This window comes from Labeo rohita, chromosome 7, assembly GCF_022985175.1.
Source record: "Labeo rohita strain BAU-BD-2019 chromosome 7, IGBB_LRoh.1.0, whole genome shotgun sequence".
NCBI lineage: Eukaryota > Metazoa > Chordata > Actinopteri > Cypriniformes > Cyprinidae > Labeo > Labeo rohita.
Window position 1 is genome coordinate 28,569,530 of NC_066875.1, and position 22,659 is coordinate 28,592,188.

At 40.5% G+C, this 22,659-nt stretch overlaps 1 protein-coding gene across 3 annotated transcripts in view; it reads right to left on the reverse strand.

Annotated features, from left to right (window-relative positions):
* The window catches only part of plekhg4 (pleckstrin homology domain containing, family G (with RhoGef domain) member 4), a 67,577-nt gene extending 45,389 nt beyond the window's left edge, over positions 1–22,188 (reverse strand). For 2 of the 3 annotated variants that reach the window (XM_051116136.1, XM_051116135.1), the window contains exons 1-3: positions 22,005–22,187; positions 7,298–7,495; positions 1,332–4,845 (exon numbers count right to left, since the gene is read on the reverse strand). In XM_051116136.1, the coding sequence (XP_050972093.1) occupies positions 1,332–4,845; positions 7,298–7,495; positions 22,005–22,007 (3,715 nt within the window). In that variant the 5' untranslated portion in view covers positions 22,008–22,187. Of the gene's footprint in view, positions 1–1,331; positions 4,846–7,297; positions 7,496–22,004 lie in introns of all 3 variants that reach the window. The other variant, XM_051116138.1, reaches the window with a different exon arrangement.
* Between the last annotated feature and the right edge of the window lie 471 nt (positions 22,189–22,659).

The window sequence follows — 22,659 nt, forward strand, 5'->3', positions numbered from 1 at the left end:
TTTTTGACCCTGCATAGAGAGTAATGCAACTACCAAGTTCAAGGCCCAGAAAGTGTTGTGAACTGTCATGAATGTGTCTGACACAGAAGAGAAGAAATTGTTGAATAAAGTCATTGTTTTTGTTTTATTTGCGCACAAAAAATTCTCGCAGCTTCAGAAAATTATAGTTGAACCACTGATGTCACATGGACTTTTTTGATGTTTGTTCTACCTTTCTGGGTCTTGAATGTGTCAGTGCTGTCTATGCAGGGTCAGAAAGCTCTCGATTTTCTTAAAAAAAAACTTAATTTGTGTTTTGAAGATAAACGAAGGTCATACGGGTTTGGAACGACATGAGGGTGAGTAATTAATGACAGAATTTTCATTTTTAGGTGAACTAACCCTTTAATATGAGGGAGCAAATGAATAAGTCGTGGGAACAAACTCATAATTTGTGTATGATGCTTCATAAAAAGCAGATATATGTGCAGACAAGCTGCTCCTGACGACACAAAAACACTCTGCTTTACTCACTACAACAAATGTCTAAAAATACTTAAATCTAAACGAAAGCAGGATTGAGTTACTAAAGTACACAAAGCAGAACTCATGCACATGACCAAGGCTTCTCTTCAGCTGTTTCCTTTAGCAGTTCAGATGTGAAATGCCGTCTATCTTGGATGGTGTTCAGTGGAATTAATGTGTGTCTAAATTTGAAAACAAACTGTCTAGAGGCCGGAATATGACCTGCTACGAGGCCAGTCCTTGTAAAGCGCACAGTAAAACCAGAGCCTCCCACGCTTTTCTTTCAGTCTAAAAAGAAAAGGAGCTCTATCAGGCCATAGCACGGGCCATTTGAGAGCCATTTGTAACCTGTCAGAGGCCTGAATGTCGAAACAACAGAGCGAGTCTGCTAATCTAGAGTAAATATACTAGGTGGACATGGCAATAAATGAATGATGAATAAAATGACTCAGTGAACAACCGCTGCAAACCACAGAGATGGTTTGTGAAATCGAACACATTTATTTTGTGAAACTCCATTAAACATGCTAAAAGTGAATAAAAGAGGGAATTATAATGATCCCCCTATAAAATGTGAAGAAGAAGATAAAATTGTGATGAATGGAGTGAATAAGGAAGAAGAGAATGTAAAGAAGCAGGTCCTTCTTCATCAGCAGAGGAAGTCTTTAGATGCATCTGAAGCAGATCTTAGATGCATCTGTTAAGATGAAGAAACAGGGATGGAGGCACACAGAAAATGTAAGGGAAAAAGTGGAAGGAGCTTAAGTAGAAAAAAACAAGCATAAAGTAAAGGTGAGCGGGATGGACTTTGGTGAAGATGACTCTACCTTGCTCTTCCTGCTGATGGTAATGGGTCTCCATGTCTGCTTGATGCTGATGCCCTGCTGGAGAGCCATTCACAGAGGAAGTAACCTCATCCTCTTGCCTCTCCTCCCCATTTCTCTCCTCCTCCTGCTTCTTTGTTTTTTGCTCTTCTCGCTCAGTGGTAGGTGTGTCCTGAGCATGCATGTGTCCATTTGTGTTCGGCACATCTGCGGCTGGATCAAGGACTTGATTGCATGCCGACTGGTCTCTATTTTGAGAATAGCTGCTCACTATGTCCTCTTGCTCATTGACAGTAATGCCCTCGGTCTCCTCTTCCTCCACCCCTTTCTGCTCAACACTGGTTTGTTTCTTCTCATCTGTTCCTATTGAGGAGCTGCCCTCCTCTTGAACTTGAACGTTGGAATCAGACTTGGGTGTGGCATCTACCAGACCTGTTTGAGCAGTCGCCTCAGCCTTACAAACTGCTACTATAGCATTCTCTGTTTTGCTTTCTGTCACTTCAGTGCTTTTCTTTTCTACCATTTCTCCCTCTTTACAAGGTGACTTTCCTGCTACTTCTCTTTCTGCATGTGCTTCTTTTGTCTGGGGTTCCACCTCAGTCTGGTTGTTTCTGTCCTCGTGGGACTCTGTCCTCACCTGACCCTGTGAAATGAGCGTAACTGGATCCTCCTCAGGCGCCGTGGTGACAGAGGCCAAAGCTACCTGTTCGCTTTGCGGCGCAGCCGAAACATTCCCACATTCTGCACTGCAGCTGCTGTTACTAAATGCTTGATGGTCTTCCTTTGTGGCAGAAAGATCATGCACTTGCTCAGATGGTGTTTGGATGTGTCTGTGTGTCTGACATGGGCTGTGCTCTGTTTGCTCACTCTGTTTTTGTATAGACACACTGACAGCTAGAGGCTCAGAAACCAACACTTTGCTATTCTGCAAACCACAAATGCCTTCCAGGCCATTATCACCTCTAACCTGCTCAGATTCACATATGACGTCTGATTCTACAGCAGGATCAAACACAACAATACTAGCTGGAGAAACTTGTTCTGAGTTTTCACTCTCTAAAGTACAAGATAACATTTCACTCTCTTGTTGTGATATACTAGTTACTTTGCTGTCTGATTGCTCCATGCAAACTATTTTGCTGTCTGTTTGTGATGTGTTTAGTGGCACGTTGTACAGATGTGATGTATCAAGTGGTTTGCTATCTGGTAAAGAAATACTAACTAGCTCACATTCTAGTTGTGATGTGTGGAATAATTGGTTATCTGGTTGTGATGTGCTGACTATATTGTTGTCTAGTTGAGATGTGCTTACTAGCTTAACGTCTGATTGTGATGTCTCGACTGGCTTATTGTCTAGTTGTGATGTGTTGACTGGTTCACTGTATATCTGAGATATGCTTTCTTGTTTGTTGTCAAGTTCAGATGTGCTAACTAGTTTGCTGTCTAGCTGGCATACGCTTACTAGTTTGTGGTCTGGTTGTGACATCTTGACTCGTTCACTGACTAGTTGTGGCATGCTGACTGGTTTGCTGTCGGGCTGTGATGTGCTGACTAGTTTGTCATCAAGTTGAGATATGCTTAGTGGTTTAAGGTCTGGTTGAGATATGTTTACTGGTTCAGTGTCTGGTTGTGATGTCTTGACTGGCTCATTGACTAGTTGTGGCATGCTGACTGGTTTGCTGTCTGGTTGTGAAGTGCTGACTAGTTTTTCGTCGAGAGATATGCTTAGTGGTTTAAGGTCTGGTTGAGATATGCTTACAGGTTTATGATCTGGTTGTGACATCTTGACCATCTCACTAACTAGTTGTGATGTGCTGACTGGTTTTCTGTCTGGTTGTGATGTGCTGACTAGCTTGTCGTCAAGTTGAGACATGCTTAGTGGTTTAAGGTCTGGCTGAGATATGCTTACTGGTTTATGGTCTGGTTGTGATGCCTTGACTGGCTCACTGACTAGTTGTGGTGTGCCGACTGGTTTGCTGTCTGGTTGACATATGCTTACTAGTTTATGGTCTGGTTGTGAGGTCTGGATTTGGTCACTGACTAGCTGTGATGTGCTGACTGGTTTGCTGTCTGGTTGTAATGTGCTGACTAGGTTGTCGTCAAGTTGAGATATGCTTAGTGGTTCAATGTCTGGTTGTGATGTCTTGAATGGCTCACTGACTAGTTGTGATATGCTGTCTGGTTGTGATGTGCTGACTAGTTTGTTGTCTAGTTGAGATGTGCGTTCTGAATGAACATCTGATTGTGATGTCTTGACTGGCTCATTGTCTAGTTGTGCTGTGTCGACTGGTTTGCTGTCAGGTTGAGATGTGCTAACTAGTTCACTGTCAAGCTGAGATGTGCTCACTGGTTTAACATCTAAATGTGATGTCTTGACTAGCTTGTTGACTGGTTTACTGTCTGTTTGTAATGTGCTGACTGGACTGCTCTCTAGTTGTGATGTGTTTACTGGTTTACAGTCTGTTTGTGGTTTATTACATGTTGACGCATCAGAAAGTGGAGCAGAATGACAGTCAGAGTGTTGAGACACAGACTCTCTCTCAGATTCATGCTCAAACACATTGTCACAGAAGGCTGTACCTGCAGCACAGGTGTGCTCAGACCCGTCCACCTGCTGGAGTTGACTCTCTGCAGGAGTAGTGGGGGTTAAGATCACAGGCTGGTAGGTATCACCCAGGTTTTCCTCAATCAGCATGGCACACACCATGCTCTGTGAGCATGCGCCATTCTTCAAAAAACTCTGCTCTGGTTTGGTTTTAGGCTGAGTAGAAGCCGCAGTCTGTGGTTTATGTAGATTTCTGTAGTTCATGCTAATGGCTTGAGTGAGAGAGCCTTTCTGTGGAGAAAAGCGTGGTAAGGAGATATCAGCCAGCTCCACATACTCTCCCTCCGAATCCTCTGCCGTGCTGCTGGAGCTCAGTCCACTGCTATCCTTACTGATCTCACTGAGAGCAGGGAGGAGCTTAACCCCCTTGCTCTGACAGTCCATGTCCCCTGATTGGTCCGTAGAAGTGTCAATAAAAATCCTACATTGTATATCCTCAGGGTTGTCTTCTTGATCTACGCCCGAGTCCCTTTGCTCTCTGTTGGCAACTTCCTTGGCCACCCCTCTACTTTCAGCTTGTTCTGTAACATTGGGGGGTCTGCTGATAAACTCCGGGTGAACAATATCCTCCCACGGTACCCTAAAAATATCATTATCCGCTGATAAAAGACAGTGTTCCAGGGCGGCCTTTCTGACCACACTCCTCTCCCGGTTGATGGAGTCCAGCCAATCCATGGTGAACAGAGAGGTGTATGCTAGCTCTGGCACGTCCAGCTCCTCCACATGCTGCCCGCTAGCTGCCAGACACTTTACCGTGATGCGCGGGGGACTTTTGGGCGAAGGCGTCACTTGTAAGTAGAAGTCGCTGGGCCGTAACACACGCCAGTCCAAAGAGGAAAGCTGGATTATGACCTTCTCATGGACACACAGCGGCCAGCCCTCATGACGAAACAGGAAACCACAGTATGGGAACTGCAGAGAAAAGAGAGAGGGAATAATCAGTCAGGCCATCAATAACTGTTGATAAGTTACATAGAAAGACTTGCTGGACACATTTCATCTTAGTAAGAAACACATTCCAAATTTGAATATACTGCTAATAAAAAAATCTAGCAAAACAGCTAGAAGGAAGAGTTCTGTCAACAGGCCCTCCAGCTAAATTATTATATTTGGCACATATAGTTTTCAGGCCTTTCAAACATGAAGATAAGACATGGTGGCTATTTATGTTTTCTACTTTTCCCATTCTAAGTGAACAAATGACATAAGATAACAGGCTTGTCTCTCATGGGAAACTACTGGTAACAACCAATTGCCACAATTGACTTTGGCTTGCTCAGTGGGGATGTTAAAGAAAAAATACACTATTAGTCAAAAGTTTTTGGACAGTAAGATTTTTAATGTTTTTTAAAGACTAAGCCTGCATTTTTTGAAGTACAGCAAAAACAGTAAAAATCTGGCTTGGAGAGCAGAAGAGACTTCTTTAAAAAAACATTAAAAATCTTACTATCCAAAAACTTGGACTGGTAATGTATGTATTGCAAAAAGTAGAATATTTGCAATTAAATTAAATGAATTAAACATTCTGCCACAGTAAACAATACAAATAATAACATCACAGAGAGTTAAAGTGGACAGGGATTATGAGAGATTATTTCGTGCTGAATCCGGATGCTTCTAGATGATTCAATGAGACGCTCTGCACAATAAGCCTTTATTGTAACTCAATTTCATAGAAAGAGAGAACCCTGTAGTCACTCTGTACTCTGTTTCATTCATCTGAATGAATTCTGATTGCAGAGTTTACGACAACGGAAGTGCACTAGGACACTAAAGAATGAGAAAATAGCCTTGGAGTCCCGAAACAACTGCATAATTCAGTGGGTTTCTTCCTATGCCTTGACAGTCATGTCACAGACTGTAATACTGACCCTCTCTGTGTAACTTGATGCAAATGTGCTTTCGGATATATGCCGGCGATGAAATGAATATTTGCTTAAGTTGACTATGGTAGGCTGAAAATGACCCGTTTCCTTTGAAAGGCAGCGCAGGGCAAGGGAGGAAGGAGGGTTGGGTGTCCTTGTGCCGAAGCTAAAGGGGGGTGAAAGGGCTTTTTATTCACAGACCTTTCAGTTTAAGCTTCTGTTTCCCATTATTATATCCTCATTCACCTTCAAGCTGCAGCCCCCACCATAGAGGAAGAGACCTGGAGATACTCCACTGACCCCAGGTGCAGCAAGCAGCCGCTGTTCCCACAGGGTTCACGAGAGCATAAATGCACATTGACACACACACAAAGTACAAAAAGTGAGACAGTAAAAGGGGGTATAAATAAAATGGTAGGGGTCCCGTTAAAGGGTCTTTTTTCAGGTGCACGCTGGAACCATTCCAGCTCTCCCCTGGCGCTGGCTTTTTTAGCTCATGAAACACCACTGATATTCCTTTGTATGAGTGTGCAGAGTAGGGACGATGGCTATTTTTGAGGTCTTTCTGTTGTCAGAATCCTCAGAAGTCTTTATATGTACTTTAAATGTTTGATTTCAGTCAGACTAAAACCACAATTCATCATTTTAAACTGTCATACAAAGACAATGATCTAACTGATATTGTACCATATTAGACTTAGATAACGTAATTTTAACTCAGACTGATCTATTGATATTAGTCTAAGCTGATCTTAACTGTAGTGTGAGTTTGAGCCTGGCTTTTGTTATTTCCAGATTCCCATCTATCCATCATTTCCTGTCCTCTCCTTGTCACTATGCTGTGTTCTTGTAGCATATGGGGGCGTCACAAAGAAAACTGTAACTGAGGGACCAGCAGCTGAAGCCGAGTGTAAAGAACATGTGTGTAGACAGCTGTGTAGAGCATGTGAATGTGTGTATCTGCTCTGATCTGGCTGGGAAAAATCCCAGCGTTCAGCAGCGCTGATAGGACTTCTGGGGGCTTCTTCTCAAATAACCAAAACAAGAAGCACTAACACAAACATACAAGCCATGAGGCTTGCCGTGCCTTTTGTTTTAACATACACGTATATGTGTGTGTGTGTGTGTGTGTGTTCTGGGTACACCCTCATGATGACTAATGATGAGTGGGGACTCAGCTAACAAAACATGACACACAGAATAGGACATGACAAAACACAACCAGAGGCCAAAAGAGAAACGATGAACACAATATGGTCGTAAATGTTACACTAAGATAAATGACAGAATGAGTTATGCAGTGAGTAAGAGAAAAGAAAAGAATGAAAGGGAAATGTGTCACTCACACATGCATCCTGTTGAATGCACTGTATGCATGTCTAAGAATTTTATCAGCCTAGATTTGGGGTTTGGGGTTTCGCACTTTTTATTTCTGATATGATAACTTTTTTTTAACTAAAAAAATGCTAAAAATAGAACTTTACAACTGTAATACTCACACATGCATCCTGTTGAATGCTCTGTAGGATGTGTTTAGCAGGCACCAGGAAGTCAATGATGTAGCGTAGTCCGTCCCCACGGTATGTTGTCTCGACCACGTCTAACACCTGGCATAGCACGGTGGCCGCAGTGGCTTCAAACGGAGGGTAGAGAGCGGAAAGCGTGCTCTGAATACAGTTGTCCAGAGATTCAGAGTCCTGCAGAGAAACATACAAATGATCAATTCAAGATGACCTCAGTTAGGCTATGGATCATCCGACATTCTACACAGAATGAAATATACCATCCATCAAAGTAGTAAGACGGTATTAAGTCCAACACAGACACACAGATAGACACTCTCATAAAGTGAATCACCCAAGCCTGGTCTTGTCTGTCAAAACCCAGACCAAGCTTTTCTTCCACCATATCCACACATGTCCTAAAAGCAGCTGATCAGCGTCCCTGGTGGTCTCCATCGGGAGCTTTCCGATCTGAGAAGTTTAGAGAAGAACAGCGACTGGGGGTGAAACCTGACTCTTGAAGCCAGTGCAGGGAGCGACCAATACACTGCTAAAAATAACAGCTGCTCCAGCCACATTTTAAGAAATAGGCCTCTAGTCTATCTTTACTGTGTCTATTTGCTCTTCATAAGCGTGGGCTCTTCCTCTGTCATTCACAGTTTTGTGGTTGAGCTTGTAGAATGTTTGTGGTTAACGTACATTAAAAATGATGAAAAACTAATTAAGATTATCGACTGACAGACGACTAATCAATATTAGCATATATTCAATCATTAATCATGCAAGGAGATGGGAAAAATGTCTGTACAGTCTAGAAAACTTGTGCACTGCATGTCATATCACGTCTGCTATACAATCGTGCATCACTGACATTTCTGAAAAAAATGAAGCGGGCTCAACATAATCAGTGTTGGAGTGTTTCTTTGTAAATAAAGATTACGTTAACTGCAAATAAATCATTTTAACTTGTCAGTCTGCCTCCAACAACTCAACCAACAATCATGTCAGTGCTCGTCGGGCTAGCATTCTGGTAAATTTATATTAGATCTCAATGTGGTTATGCACTGGAATCATATTGGGCATTATCAGGAATATTTCACAATCCACAATGTTTCATTTTAATTAAGAAAGAGTAATAAAACACAATTATCTAAAGGGATAGTTCACCCAAAAAGAAAAATTAGCCCATTATTTACTCACCTTCCAGACATCCTAGGTGTATATGACTTCCTTCTTTCAGACGAATCCAATCTGAGTTATATTAAAGATTATCCTGTCACTTCCAAGCTTTAGAATGGCAATAGGTGAGTGTTTCTCCTCATCAGTCCAAAACAAGTCCAATAAAGTGCATCCATCCATAATAAAAAGTGCCTCACACAGCTCAAGGGGGTGAATAAAGGCCTCCTTTAGCTAATCAATAAATTTTTGTAAGAACACTATCCATATTTAAAATGTAAGGATCACTTTAATCTAGATTGCGCCAACTCGTTTTACACAGAATCAGCTCCGGGCGGATGACGTAGGACACTGGTGTTGCATATGCGCCGGTGAGTCTCACACAAACCCACATTTGTTTATAGGAGCAAAGAAAGATTCCTTACTTCAGCAAAGGAAAAACAGTCTCCTCTTCGTTTATATGGAAACCCTCCTACACTTTTCTTTACAAATCCTCGTTTTGAACTTCTAATTCACAGTGCTATATTTACCAATCTCCACGGCGCATTCACATACGTCAAGTCTGAGCAAGTTAAAGTGAATCTTACATTTTGAATATGGATATTTTTCTTACAAAAATGCATTGATTCACAACAGGAGGGTTTTAGTCACCCCCCGAAGCCGTATGAGGCACGTTTTGTTATGGATGGTGGCACTTTATTGGACTTGTTTTGGACTGATGAAAAGAAATACCCACCAATTCTAAAGCTTGGAAGTGCCAGGATAATTCTGAATATAACTTAGATTGGATTCGACTGAAAAAATGAAGTCATACACACCTAGGATGCCTGGAGGGTGAGTAAATAATGGGCTAATTTTAATTTTTGGGTGAACTATCCCTTTAAGTGAGAGCCCTGTTGAAAACAACAGCATACGCTGGTTAGGTATGTTTTGAAGCATGGCTGCTGTTTTGAGCTGGTTTAAGATGGTCCTTAGCTGGTCAAGCTGGTCATGTGCTGGTCCTAAGCAACTACCTCCTATTTAGGACCAGCTTAGGACCAGCACATGACCAGCTAAGGACCATCTTAAACCAGCTCAATCCAGCAGCCATGCTTCAAAACATACCTAACCAGCATATGCTGTTGTTTTCATCAGGGAGTAAAGACATTTATAACTCATCTCAACTTCCTCTCTCTCTCTCTCTCTTTTGTTATTGAATTATTTCCACAATCACTACTTTCCAGTAATTTATCAATGCCCTCACTGATCTTACTCACTGAATGCCACCCAAATCACACAAATGCCCTGAAAGTAGCTCTACCCAACATCTCATGATATATTACTTACAGTACCACTTACAGCCTCATAAACTGGAGTTACTAAAGATCAAAAGTACAGTCTTGCATATCCAGTGACTGAGGCATGTCACCCAGGAGATATGGATGACATATTCAGACACCGCCTCAGTGTGCACATATGTGCGCTTATGTGTAGATAGTAATCTGGGGTAAGACGGTACTGATAGAAGATATTAAGGGAACCATAGCAAAGCCAGAGTTAAAGTGAAGATGTTTATGTTGAAAGTAAAAAAGATAAAGAACGTGGGAATGAACAAACTGAAAAACAACATGACACAGCTGCGAGCTAAGCAGACACACAGGTGCACTGTGGGTAAATATTGTAATTCCACCAGCATTAAACAGAAGATGAGAGATTAAAGATGTCAGGTAGAAGCAAAGAGAAACAACTTCTTGCACACAAAACAGTTATAGAAAACAAAGTTCCAGAGAAGTTACCATATGGGGGATGAAGACCACCAGTCACAAGAGATAAGAGATAACTGGGACACAATCAAAGGCATCAATAGACACTAAGGCAACAAATAAATCACTGTTATATTTACTGGATAGAAATGCTTGGCAAAAAAAGAAGTTGTTCTCTAACATCCTGGGGGTCTTTGTCAAACTTCCAGGGGTGGCCTAGTAATTATTAAAATTATTTATTTTAATAATATAACAATAGTAAAACTGTTTAAGTGATAATATAACTAAATTAAAATTATAATTAAAAAAACACTAAAAATAAAGACGTACAACAAAAAATGGCAACACATTTTTAAGTTTGTTTTGTCAACACAGTAGTACCCAATGCCTGGGAGATGAAATACTTGAGTCTCCGTTTATTCAGCCAAGTAAATGTCTTCATGGCGACTGTGTAGTGCCATGCTGTTATCAGTGCTGTAACTTAGCCTGGGAACTGAGATTCCCCCACACACATTTCAACCATCTGAAATAACACAAAGAGGATGAAAATGTGATCATTCTTTGACTCTCATCCTGAAGCTCAGATCCCCATGAGCGTTTTATGCTGGTCTCATACACTGATCCATATCTGGGGCTGTAAGAACACACATTGGTCTATCTAGTCAGGTTCCTCCAACTCCTAAATACTGCGGCATTGATGATTAGATAGATTAGAAAGACAAACTCCATTTGACCAACTCATTTTACATTACACAAATCTAAATTCCAGAATTTGTGTTGTTTAAAGTGAAAGTTCAGCTGATGTTTACATCATCTGCATGTCTGAATGTTCTTCATCAACATCAGTCATTTCAGATATATGAGCCACTTCTTGTACAGAATACTTTCTAACAGCCCTCTTCAAGAGAAAATGAATTCCAGGTTTTGGGATCTTCATTTTTTTGATGCATGTTCAGATTCAGTAGGGAAAAAAAAAGTTCTTTTAATGGGAAGAACCCAAGAGTTCTCAACTAATTATGTTCATCGTTGTTTGAGAATTTGAGATGAGTGAAGGTCTTTTTTTACAGTTTGAGGGCAGGACGGCCTTCAAAAGCAAGAGACAGAGGGCTTTTCCTCTCGAACAGTTCCGACCGAGGTGCCAAGAAGGCATCAATCAAAGAGCAGGCTCTAAAGCTTGAGGAAAAGCTCTCTTGAGGCCCACAAAAATCCTGCAGACTCTCTCTGCCGAATAATGTATAACATCATTAGAATCCCCATTTAAATCCACACAGTAACACACACCACTCATCATCGTGTGCATTTGCAATATCATTTTTCAAGAGCCGTCACTCTAGCTAAACTCAGCCGAACAGTGGCACGACATGAGAGAAAGATGTTGATTAGAGGAGGCTGTGGTTTCATGAGACTTATGAGTCTGACATCTTATGAGTGCCTGTAGTGTGTTGACCCAGGAAGGAAGAGAAATCAATGCAGACTTCCTGTCTCAAACAGTGTAAAAGCAAACATTTCCAAGAGAAAGTCAAATATTCCACATTCCTTTTCCACTTTACCTTTTAGAGGTAAGAAACAGCAGCTTAGGCTTTTTCTCTGCAAGCTGAATGGGAGACTCTAGAAGGGCCCAGTCTGAGAGAGGAGAGGGATTTACTGTTAGTCTGCAGTTAGACGGCTTAATTTTCTCCAGATCTGAATGGCCACACAAGCCGCTCATTCCTCTCCCTCTTTTTATCACTCATCTTGGTCTTTTCTCTCAGGCATTTGTGAGACAAGTTGGTGAGATTTGAGTCCACAATGGTATCATTCTGCACAGATCCGTAGTCATGCCTACAGGATAAACACTGTGCCTCATGGGCTTGTGTGAGTGCGCTGTACCATACTTTTCAGGCGGATATTCTGTGGTTTTCTGAGTGTTTGTGGTTGGATTTGTTCTTCATTACACTAAGCCCTCATATGCAGGCTCCGGGAGAATCTGATGGGAAGTCTTTTAGGATCTTCTGCAGTGATTTTGGAGAAAAAACATGGGGTCAGTATGAATTGGATTATTTTGCTTCCCCTGGGACGTAGGAAGGGGATCTTATTATAATATTACCACCCCTTAATCTGCACATTTCCACACACGGCATTGTCATTTTGTTTTCACAAGCGACAATAGTGTACCAGTTCTAACGCCATGGCAAAAGTTCAAGGAAAGCATGCTAACTGTTCTGTTGTTGGCTGCACAGACTAGCACAGAACATTATTTAGTGTCCCAGCCTCAGAGGAAACAAGAAAGCAGTGGATTTATTGATTTATTCACTGTATATTACACTGCTGCCACACAGATCTAATGCAAATATGCGATTTCTTTATGCTGTTTATGACATTTCTGAAAAACTGTAAAATTGTTGTAAAACAATAACAGTCTATGGCAGTTTAAACTACTATGACTTTAAAATGACGATTTCAGCATGACAGACATGATAATCAAAACCAAACAGATGTATTTTAGCAGAATGTCTAAGGTACACGCTGTAAAGGCAAAGCCCTATTCTAGAAAAGGGGGTGGGGACCAGCAGCTCATTTGCATTTAAAGAGACATGCACGAAAATGGCATTTTTCTGCTTCCACTCAAAATAGGCATTCAAAATTATATAATTATCTGTGTTTTTTTTGAGCTAAAACGTCACAGACACATTCTGGTTACACCTGTGACTTTATTATCTTTATTATCTTGTAAAAAGGGGCACAATATACTTTTATTATATTGTTAGTATACTCTTATTATGGGTACACTCTTAAAAACAAAGGTGCTTCACGATGCCATAGAAGAACTTTTTTTGTCTAAATGGTTTCATAAAGAACCTTTAACATCTGAAGAACATTTCTGTTTCACAATAGGTTCTTTGTTTCTTCAGATTATAAAAAGGTAAGAGATGGTCCTTTAAAGAACCTTTGACTGAATGATTCTTCGTGGAACCAAAAATGATTCTTCTATGGCATCGCTGTGAAAAGCCTTTTAAAAGCAGCTTTATTTTTAAGAGTGTAGCTGAAAATATTGTTTGCCAAATGAACAAGTGGACATGTATGTAAAAGCTTTGAAATAAGTTTATGCATTTCAAAAGTTATTTTTTTAAATCTAAAACCATATTTTAAAGGCAAACTCACAGACCTAGATAATGTGATCACAGCTCTGATTTATTCAGCATGTCAACATGTTAATCAGACTACAACTGGCCTTATGCGCTTTCTCAGCGACGTGTATTTTACTTGATTTAATTTTACTTTGTGTAATGTCCAACTGATCAGACTTTGTCTATCTTTTGAAAATTGTGGCTTGACTAGGCCAAAAAAAAAAAAAAAAAACACAAGTTCCTTTGTATTGTTCTTGCTTTTTGAAAACAATATCAAATCTTGGCATACATGCTGAATTGAACCATTTCCCAGAATGTGAAGAACCGTCTCATGGCAGCTGTCTATGTCTAGAGATGTCATAAGGAGGAGTGTTATTTATGGCATGGGCTCTTTTCACTAATGATAATCAGAGTGCACGGCATACAGCTTTGTTAAATCAAGCCTGTCCCCTTTTAAGATGGCAGCTTGGCCTTTGGCTGGACAATATTAGATTACTTAAATAAAGCATCTCTGTGGGTCACACTCTTAGTGGTGAATAATCAAATCAATTGCATCTGTCCTGAGGGAACAGTGAATCTCACTGTTGACTGTTTAAGCCTTACATAACAACATTTTAAGGAAATGAAGGCACAAAAATGTTTGTAGTGTTGTGGAACAAAATCTAGAGTTACGTGTGCATTTATAATTGAACTACAGAGGGTTTTTGCATGAGGGTTAAGCTATCTTCATCTGTCTATTCAAGTAAAGGAAACAGTGCATAACTGAATATTTGAAGGATTGCAATCAAACTTTAAAAAAGTGTATTTAAACTTACATACCGTGCTTTTGTGTAAAGTCCAAGCATAGTGCTCGGAGAGATGATAGGAATGTGAGATGTTCAGTCATGTTCTTTTTAAAAACTACCATGTGACAAAGAAGGACAACATGGAAAAATGTAACTAGAGAGATAATATAATCCATTAAAAATGTTGGTCAATTTGAATGAGATGAATAAAAGCGACTTTGTTCTTTCAAGTGCACTTGTGTAAAACTGCAGCTGAGCTCTAACAGATGTGTAAGGTAATAAGAGACTTATACACAAATATGTGCACGCACACTAAAACACACACACACCGACTCTTGAGAGACAGCGTATGGCAGGGCAGAGCACTGGGGACCTGACCTTTCACCCCAGCACAAGTGACAGAATGAACCAGCTGTCCATTAGAGCAACACGGTGAAAGAGAAAAGAGGGACATAAAGAGAAAGAGACATGAGGTACCAAAAACGAAAGAACAAATATTTCCATTTCCAGTGTTTGTCCTGTCCCAGCTGATCAGGTGACCAGGCTATTGTGCATGAGGGTGGAAGAGAGGTTTGGAGGGTGGAAATTTTGGCAGGGCACAATGTGTGGCGGTACGTCAATGGGGAATTATGAACACAAAAGAGATGTATAAACCTCTGTCTTTCTCTCCTCCCAACCCCCATTATAGACATTTTCCTACTTTGTTATCAGCAGGCTGATAAGAATAAGGTTCCGGACAAGTGAACATTTAGCATCTACTGACTTCCTGAAGAGGTGAAGCAGCTGTTGCACTATGACACCTCTTAGTCATCAAATCAAATGACTGTCCAATGCTGCTGAAGTCACTCACAGATCACTGATGGGGTCACATCTACCTGGAACACCTTCCAGCGCTCAAATATAGCTCGCTACAAGAAAAACACACTCAGGAAATATTTATCAACTGACTAACTACAGAAATGGTACCTGGATAGATATTTTTCCAACAAAACGGATCCCCACAGAGACAATTTTGCCTAAAAGAACAGGAAAGGATTTTAGAGAGCAGGCCTTAATATGGAACTATTTTTAACTCTTGCTGTCAGCAACATTTCATTTATAACTAATTTTGGCATGATACTACTGCTTGTTTATAAAAGACTAGCATTAAAGTGATAGATACTAACTAACATGTGGCTGGGTGACAGATTTTCTTCTGTGGAACACAAAAATTTGTTCAAACTACTTTGGACCACACTGACTTCTGTTGTACGGGCAAAAACAAAACAAAACATCCTTTTATTCAAAACGTCTTCTTGTGTTCTCTCTGTATGAGAAAAAAAAAGTCATACAGGTGTAGGGTGAAATGAGTAAGAGTAAATTTTGAGTATTATTTTTTGAGAGAACTATATCTTTAAAAGGACAGTTCACCCAAAAATTTTAATTCTGTCATTAATTACTCACCCTTATATTGTTCCAAACATATAAGATCTTCATTTAACTTCAGAACACAAATTAAAGTATTTTGGATTAAATCCAAGAGCTTTCTGACCCTGCATAGACAGCAACGTAATTACCGCATTCAATGGTGAGAAAGGTAGTAACCACAGATGTCACATGGACTATTTTAACGATATCCTTACTTCCTTTCTGGCCCTTGAACTTGACAATTACATGACTATGGAGGGTCAGAAAGCTCTCGGATTTCATCAAAAATATCTGAATTTGCGTTCCGAAGTTGAACGAAGAACTTACAGGTTTGGAACGACATGAGGGTGAGTAATTAATGACAGAACTGTCATTTTTGGGTGAACTATCCCTTTAAGATTGAGTTATGAAACACCAGAGAAGTTACGAAAAATCTGAAAAAATGCTGCCAAATGCTACAACACAGCTCATCGCATTCCTGAGGTGAGTGAGGCAGAAAATGAAAGCTGTCTGACATTCCACAGGGAATCAAACCTGATGCTCACACAAGTCATAACTGTTCAAACAGCCCTCAAAGATATCAACAAACCCTCCCCATGTGCATTTTTTCAATTGTTTACTGTGTCGTAACTAGAAACACTGTGGTAAGTTTCCCTGGACAAGTAATTTGTTGGTCCAAATGGAAAATGCTATGCCAATCAGAACAGCTAATGTTTATTATATAAGGTTATACGATGCTGGACCAATGATATGTCATTGTGGGTGGAGCTACTCAGCACAGTTTTGCAGAAACAAACCAACTAGTCAACAAAAAGTTACATGTGGTCAGGACATGGTCAAACCAGAAGGGGAAGACAGATTGACAGCCTTAAACTTTGTCTCTTCAGAACTGATTCAAATGAATCATCTTCTATTCTGAATCCCTGTCTTATTTTGCATAAAGCTATGTGATAAACAACCTTCTGGTGACTGCAGTGTAGAGTATCACATCAGAGTTCTCTGAATGCTTGAAGACTGGCAGTCTTCAGACGGCCCACATGCTGACCCAGAGGCGTCAGGCCAGCGCTCTGATTCACACTGCCACTGCTCTGGCGTCAAGCTGTAAACAGTGTGCCTGAAGCCAAGACTCATAAGAGGCTCCATCCATATACAGCTGTCTACTCAAAACAATCAAATGAGCACCATTAGCACCATTTGGGGCCCATAGTCATTCTTTAAGGCTTTGTGGAGTGTGTCCAATAGATGTGTGTGTGCTTCTGTTTGTGTTGCTTTGCTAACACACCCACCAGAGAATAAGAACAAAAACTGATCATCTGACCCTCACTCAATTTTACAGTCAAATCACAAAACTTGACCCAGGAGGTTAGGATGCGATGGTAAACTATTCTGTACAACAATGATTTGTTCTGAATACTGTCTACAACTACATTCATAATTAAGCTAATTAATTCTCAGACAAAGTCATGTCTACTTCAAAAAAATACGCATTAAGACGAGGCTGAGTGGCTGTTGCTAAACTATACACGTTTGTTTGAATGAAATACATACAAAGACCAGACTTACAAGGTCTGCGGGCCCTGTAACAGCTTAGCTTCTAAGCTCCAAGTGTCTCCTCAAAATAAAGCCCATCTAATTTAAATCAGTCTATCCCTGAAATCCAAACCTGTAGATGGGACTCCATCTAAACTCACTGGCACATAATCAGTCAAATACACAACTCAAAATCCTGAGTCCTTGGGTCTTTGGGGTTAATCTCCAGAACGGTGTACAACTTTAGAGCGGCTGCACTGAGATCAAAGCCTATTCATGAGCTAAACACAAAAAAACGTTGACTTTTGGCCCTCTGCCACTGATGGATTGAGTCCTCGTCTCTTCTATTGTGAAGCAAGACTCCATTGGCTGAGAGCTGGATTGTGTGGCGACACTGTCTGGGGCTGAACTCAGCAGGATGTGACAGTGTAAGGTCATGTGGAAGGGGTTACATAAATTTGGGGGGGTCCCAATGTTTGACTTTGGCACAAGAAATGGGCACCAACTGTGAAGATAAACAATATTTAGAAGATCACATGACAACATACTACAGCCATTCCAGGACATTCAGTTACCCTTTAAACTTCCTTCAGTTTTAGACTTCAACCAAACCTAGATTCGTGCTTCTAAGAGTAATTATATTATCTTAGAATTATTATAACTTTCTGTGTAAGCTAACAAGTCTGAAAAATAAAAAACCTTTTTTGGACCCTACCAAAATAGGTCATGGTGTGAAAAAGAGTGTGGGAATTCACCTTAACGTAAGTGTTTATATGTTGTCACTAAAATGTGTGCACGTTACATTTATGGTTCTCCTTTTTGTCCTTTCCTCTACAAATGAACCATTCATTTCCTCCTCAAATGGTCTACACAGAGCGGTTTTCTTTCCTGTCTAGTGTGCTGGGATTACCATGTTAAAGAAGAAAGACCCAAAGGGTGTGACAGAATTCTTGAAGCAGCAAGAGCCTCCCAAACAAGATCCATAACAGTACACTGATTAATGCGGTTACATTCAGCTTGAAAGATCGGGTTTGTCAAGCCTAATATCTATACTGAAAAGATGCATTTTAAAGTGAGTGCACTCAAAAAAAAAATACAGTCAAAGTCAACCCTACTGACGTTCACTGTATGGACAATTAAAGAATTAGAATTGTAGATTGTAACTTCAGCATGTGAGGTAATGAAATGGCATGAAAGTGATGATTTGCATTAATGCCTCAAGGGAAACAAGTCAAAGCTTGATCATACATTACACTTTAGTTACTACAGTGAAAGCAGGAGGAAACAGTGAAATCCCTTAGCACTGCATAGTGCTTTCTCGCTACCCCACATGTCTTGAGTTGTGTCTGTATGTAACGGTTGTCTCAAGGATGACCAGTGCACAATGATTTACAGGCATGTAGGACAAAATTAACCCTGAAGGTCTTTAGTCAACATCCTTGAACTCTGTCTGAATCCCATTACACCACCATGACATTAAAAATGCTTCCTTTTTACTCAGACATTTGTTAACGTTCACACTACAATCTATTCAAACCCATACCGACTATCCTAAACGTGCTGGATGATCTAGCTACGTAACGAACATTTGGCCTTGCAGGATCAAATTTTAGAACCCGTAAACCACATTTGACGGAAAATTTGTAAGTCCAAGCAGACCATTAACCCCATGTGACCTTTTCTACCAGTATTGAGAAGTATCCAGCCAACATTAGCAGGGTTTGGTATGGACCTGACTATAACCAGATGCCACAATCTGAGTGCTGAACCGACATGGCATTTTGCTTATTCAGTAGTGAGAATGAAGGGTACAGTGGTTTTCTATTGATATCTAGCATAACACACAGAAATGAACAGAAGTGAGCAAGAGAGCACTAGAAAGAGAGTGCTGTGATCATGTTTTATATTCAGTATTGAACAGGTCTGATCAGGAGAAACATCACGAGCATTCTTCTACCTCAGCAAAATGAGATCTGCCTTACTGTTAGCACACAAACACACACATTTAGTTTTCAAAATTAGGACAAACAGACTTCTATTGTGTGTGTGTGTCTGTGTGTTCATAAATATATATGGGTCATTCCGTGTCAACTCAACTAGAGGTCCCCGGCTCAAATGTTTGATTTTGGCAATATTTGTTCTGAAGATAGATAAACGTGTAGTGACGAAAGTCAAAATACGAAATATCATGGATATATATTTACTGAGTAATCCAATATTTTGTAGAATGGGGTCAAAATAACAATTTTCACCTGAGATTTGAAGCCAAATTACAGGGGGGTAAAAATTACAGGGAAAGATTGCAGCACGTTTTCTAAAATGTAAAAAAAAATGCTTTATTTAATGAAGTATGTGATATTTGGATAAATTTCTAGTACAAAAATCTGAACACTGGATGAAGTCAGTTTCAAAATTCTTGTTTTTTTGTTGTTGTTGTTGTTTTTTGACATATTAAAGTCAAATGTTTTTACAGAGGGAATTTTGGATATCTCATTTTTGTCACTCCAGAAAATACAGAAAACAATACATTTTCACAATTTTGGGGGGAATAAAATGTTGTATATAATCAAGCAAATTATATATGAACAAATGCCTCTGTAAAAACCTTCAGGATGTAAACAGGAATACAAGGTAAGGTTTACAAGTAAGGTTTGGTGTGTGTGTAGGTGCTACTGAAGTGGAGATTTATGGCTCAGTGTAGGAGAAAAAACTAATTTTGAGAAAAAGCTCATTTTTTATCTATTTGACACAAATAGATAAAATGCTATAAAAAGAAACACTTAACAGTGTCTTTTGGATGTATTCTTTCCACTAGTTTGAAAGACTTTATGAAAAACCAAAAAGCCCAAAATCTCAAACTTGACAGGTGCATGAAAAAAAACCAGTGTTTTTGCCTACAGTGTCTCCCCTTTAAAAAATCATACCAACCTCAAACATTTGAATAGCAATGAATGTGTGTGTGTGTGTGTGTACTTGTTTTTGCTACATTGTGGGGACCAAATGTCCCCACAGGGATAGTAAAACCTGAAATTTTTGACATTGTGGGGACCGGTCTGCAGTCGATGCAAACATGTTTTCTGTGAGGGCTAGGTTTAGGGTTAGGGTTGGGTTAGGGGATAGACAATATCGTTTGGTCAGTATAAAATCTTTCCATAAGTCTATGGAAAGTCCCCACAATTCACAAAAACAAACATGTGTGTGTGTGTATCCCAAAAGGGGTGCATCGTCAGATTTATCTCACTTCTTCGGACTGCCCTAAAGGTAAGAATACAGATATCAGACAAATCTGCCCACTAGCAAAATGCCGCCTCACATTTACAAACAGACACCTACACATTAAATATCATAGGCAAGGTGTTTTTTATTACTGTTAAGACCCCCTAGTCATAAAAACCCTGCAGCTGCCTTTTCTCATGAAGCCCCTGAAGAACATTCTTCAGTCAAGAGTCAAAGAAGCACGCGGCATTACTCTGAAGGGTTAAAGTTTAACACATCAGAGCGGCTCAAGAACAGCCCTCTACCTGACAACAGATACAGACAAACCTCAGACCTCTCTGAAGCATCTGAGTAAACCTGCTCTTCAAACACAGCTTTTAGATAACCCAGTGACCCTTGGACAAATGTCTCTACAGCGAGGTGAGTCGAATTAAAGCTCGCCTCGCTGCCAAGTTGTACAGAGACACAAAAAAGGACACAATAAATGGGCCTAATTTAAGCCTCCGACATCTTGACAAGCAGTGGTGGGATTGAATGAACGAGCAGGAGGCTATTTTGCTTTCAAACGCATTTGTTTTCAGTTACCTCTACAGCTATTGTAAGCTACAGATCACTGAGCCAGAGCTGCAGCGTTTCCTGCAAAACTGAACCATATGCAGCTTGGCCGGTTTGGGGGATTGGATGTTTAGATTGACTTTGTAAATTATACTCAATTACAAGGACAGAGAGATCGCTCACAGGACGAGCCCAGCAGCGCTCTTGGAGACGATAGACACTCCAGGTCAGAGGAAGTTCCTCATAAACGGTAAGAACTACGAATGTTTGCAGTTCAATGAGCAGATGTATCACAGCGCAACCTGCTCTGGGCGCAACTGTGGTTTGCACTGATGAATGAGCATATGAGTGTACTAATAACAACGTACTTCTATTCCAAACACTTAATTTTGCCTCTCTTTCTGCCCCCTATTCTTTCCTTCTGGGCTCATTTTCAATATCAACCCAGCAAACCCAAACACAAAAGATTTGGCTAAATTGAATCCACACATGTCGGTGTACTAAACCCGATGAAGATGAAGAAAATATGAAACATATCGCCTTCGTTCTTCACCTTCAGGGCAGCAGTCACCTTCAAGAAAACGAAAGGCCAAGAGTGTTGCACACACATACACGCTTTCCTTCCTCTCTGCATGGTTGACCTCTTTATAGGCTCACTGAGATGTAAAGGAGACGAGTGTAATGCAGAGAACAGCTGGCGTGACAGGCCTGAGCACACACACACATTTGGAAGACCCCGATAGTCATGAAGAGAGGTCACACACACAGACACAGTCAAACCTGCTCTATGAAACCTACAGAAAACAGCAACACGCAGTCAGCTCTCAGCGGAGCGTATTCGTGCTGATTCCACATTTTCACTCCCCTCGGCTGCTTTACCTGCGTCAAGGACAGTACAGACCACCAACACACACTCTGACTTATTCATTTCTGCTTATTCATTAAAAACACACAGTGACTAAAGGTCCTGTTCACATATAACAAGCACACTACATCATTACAAAGACGTTCCCCCATAGCTAAAGTGTATTCTCACACTGTTGATATAGCCTGGTCAATCAACAGCAGTACAGTAAAACTCAGTAAAAACAGTAACAGTACCCCCTGTCTCCCACCCCTCCCCCGTCTCAACCCCCGTAAGGTAAAGCCATTAGCACCTCTAAACTCTTCAGTTGTCTGTACTCACCATGCTGTAGGTTGATTGTCCTTCCCTTCATTAGAATCATTTTCCAGTGAGTCCGGCGGCGTCCCGTGCCGCGGTTGAGTGTGGGTGTGTGTGCATGTGTGCTGAGTGGGCAAGTTTGTGTGTGTGTTGCTCACTAACCCTTCCAAACTGCAGGTCTCCGACACACTGACACACTCCCCACACACTGCAGCAGCTCACGAGGTAGAGACGGCCCACTCACTCTCTGCCCCTCCCCTCTCATGCTGCCTGCCTGTCTGTCACTCAGAAAGTTCTGACCACACCCACAACTCAAAGACCCTCCCAATCACAGTCTACACTGCTGGAGCAAAACAGACACAAACAGTGTCAACACAAATATGCAAGCTACACATTAAACTTCTTATAATCAAAAATATTTAAGGTATAGTTTACTTAAAAATATATATACTTTTGGGCACCAAAACGGTTTGCTTACCAAGTTTCTTCACAATATCTTCATAAAAAAGCCATGAAAAAAGCCATGAAAAAAGCCATGAACGTGAGTAAATTATTAATTTCTATTTTTGGGTGAAGTATCCCTTTAAATTATGTATCAATCCCACATTAAATTCTGATCAGCTCAAATCATTCAACCAGTGTTGGTAATGTTAACTAAAACTATTAAAACTTCCCAGTA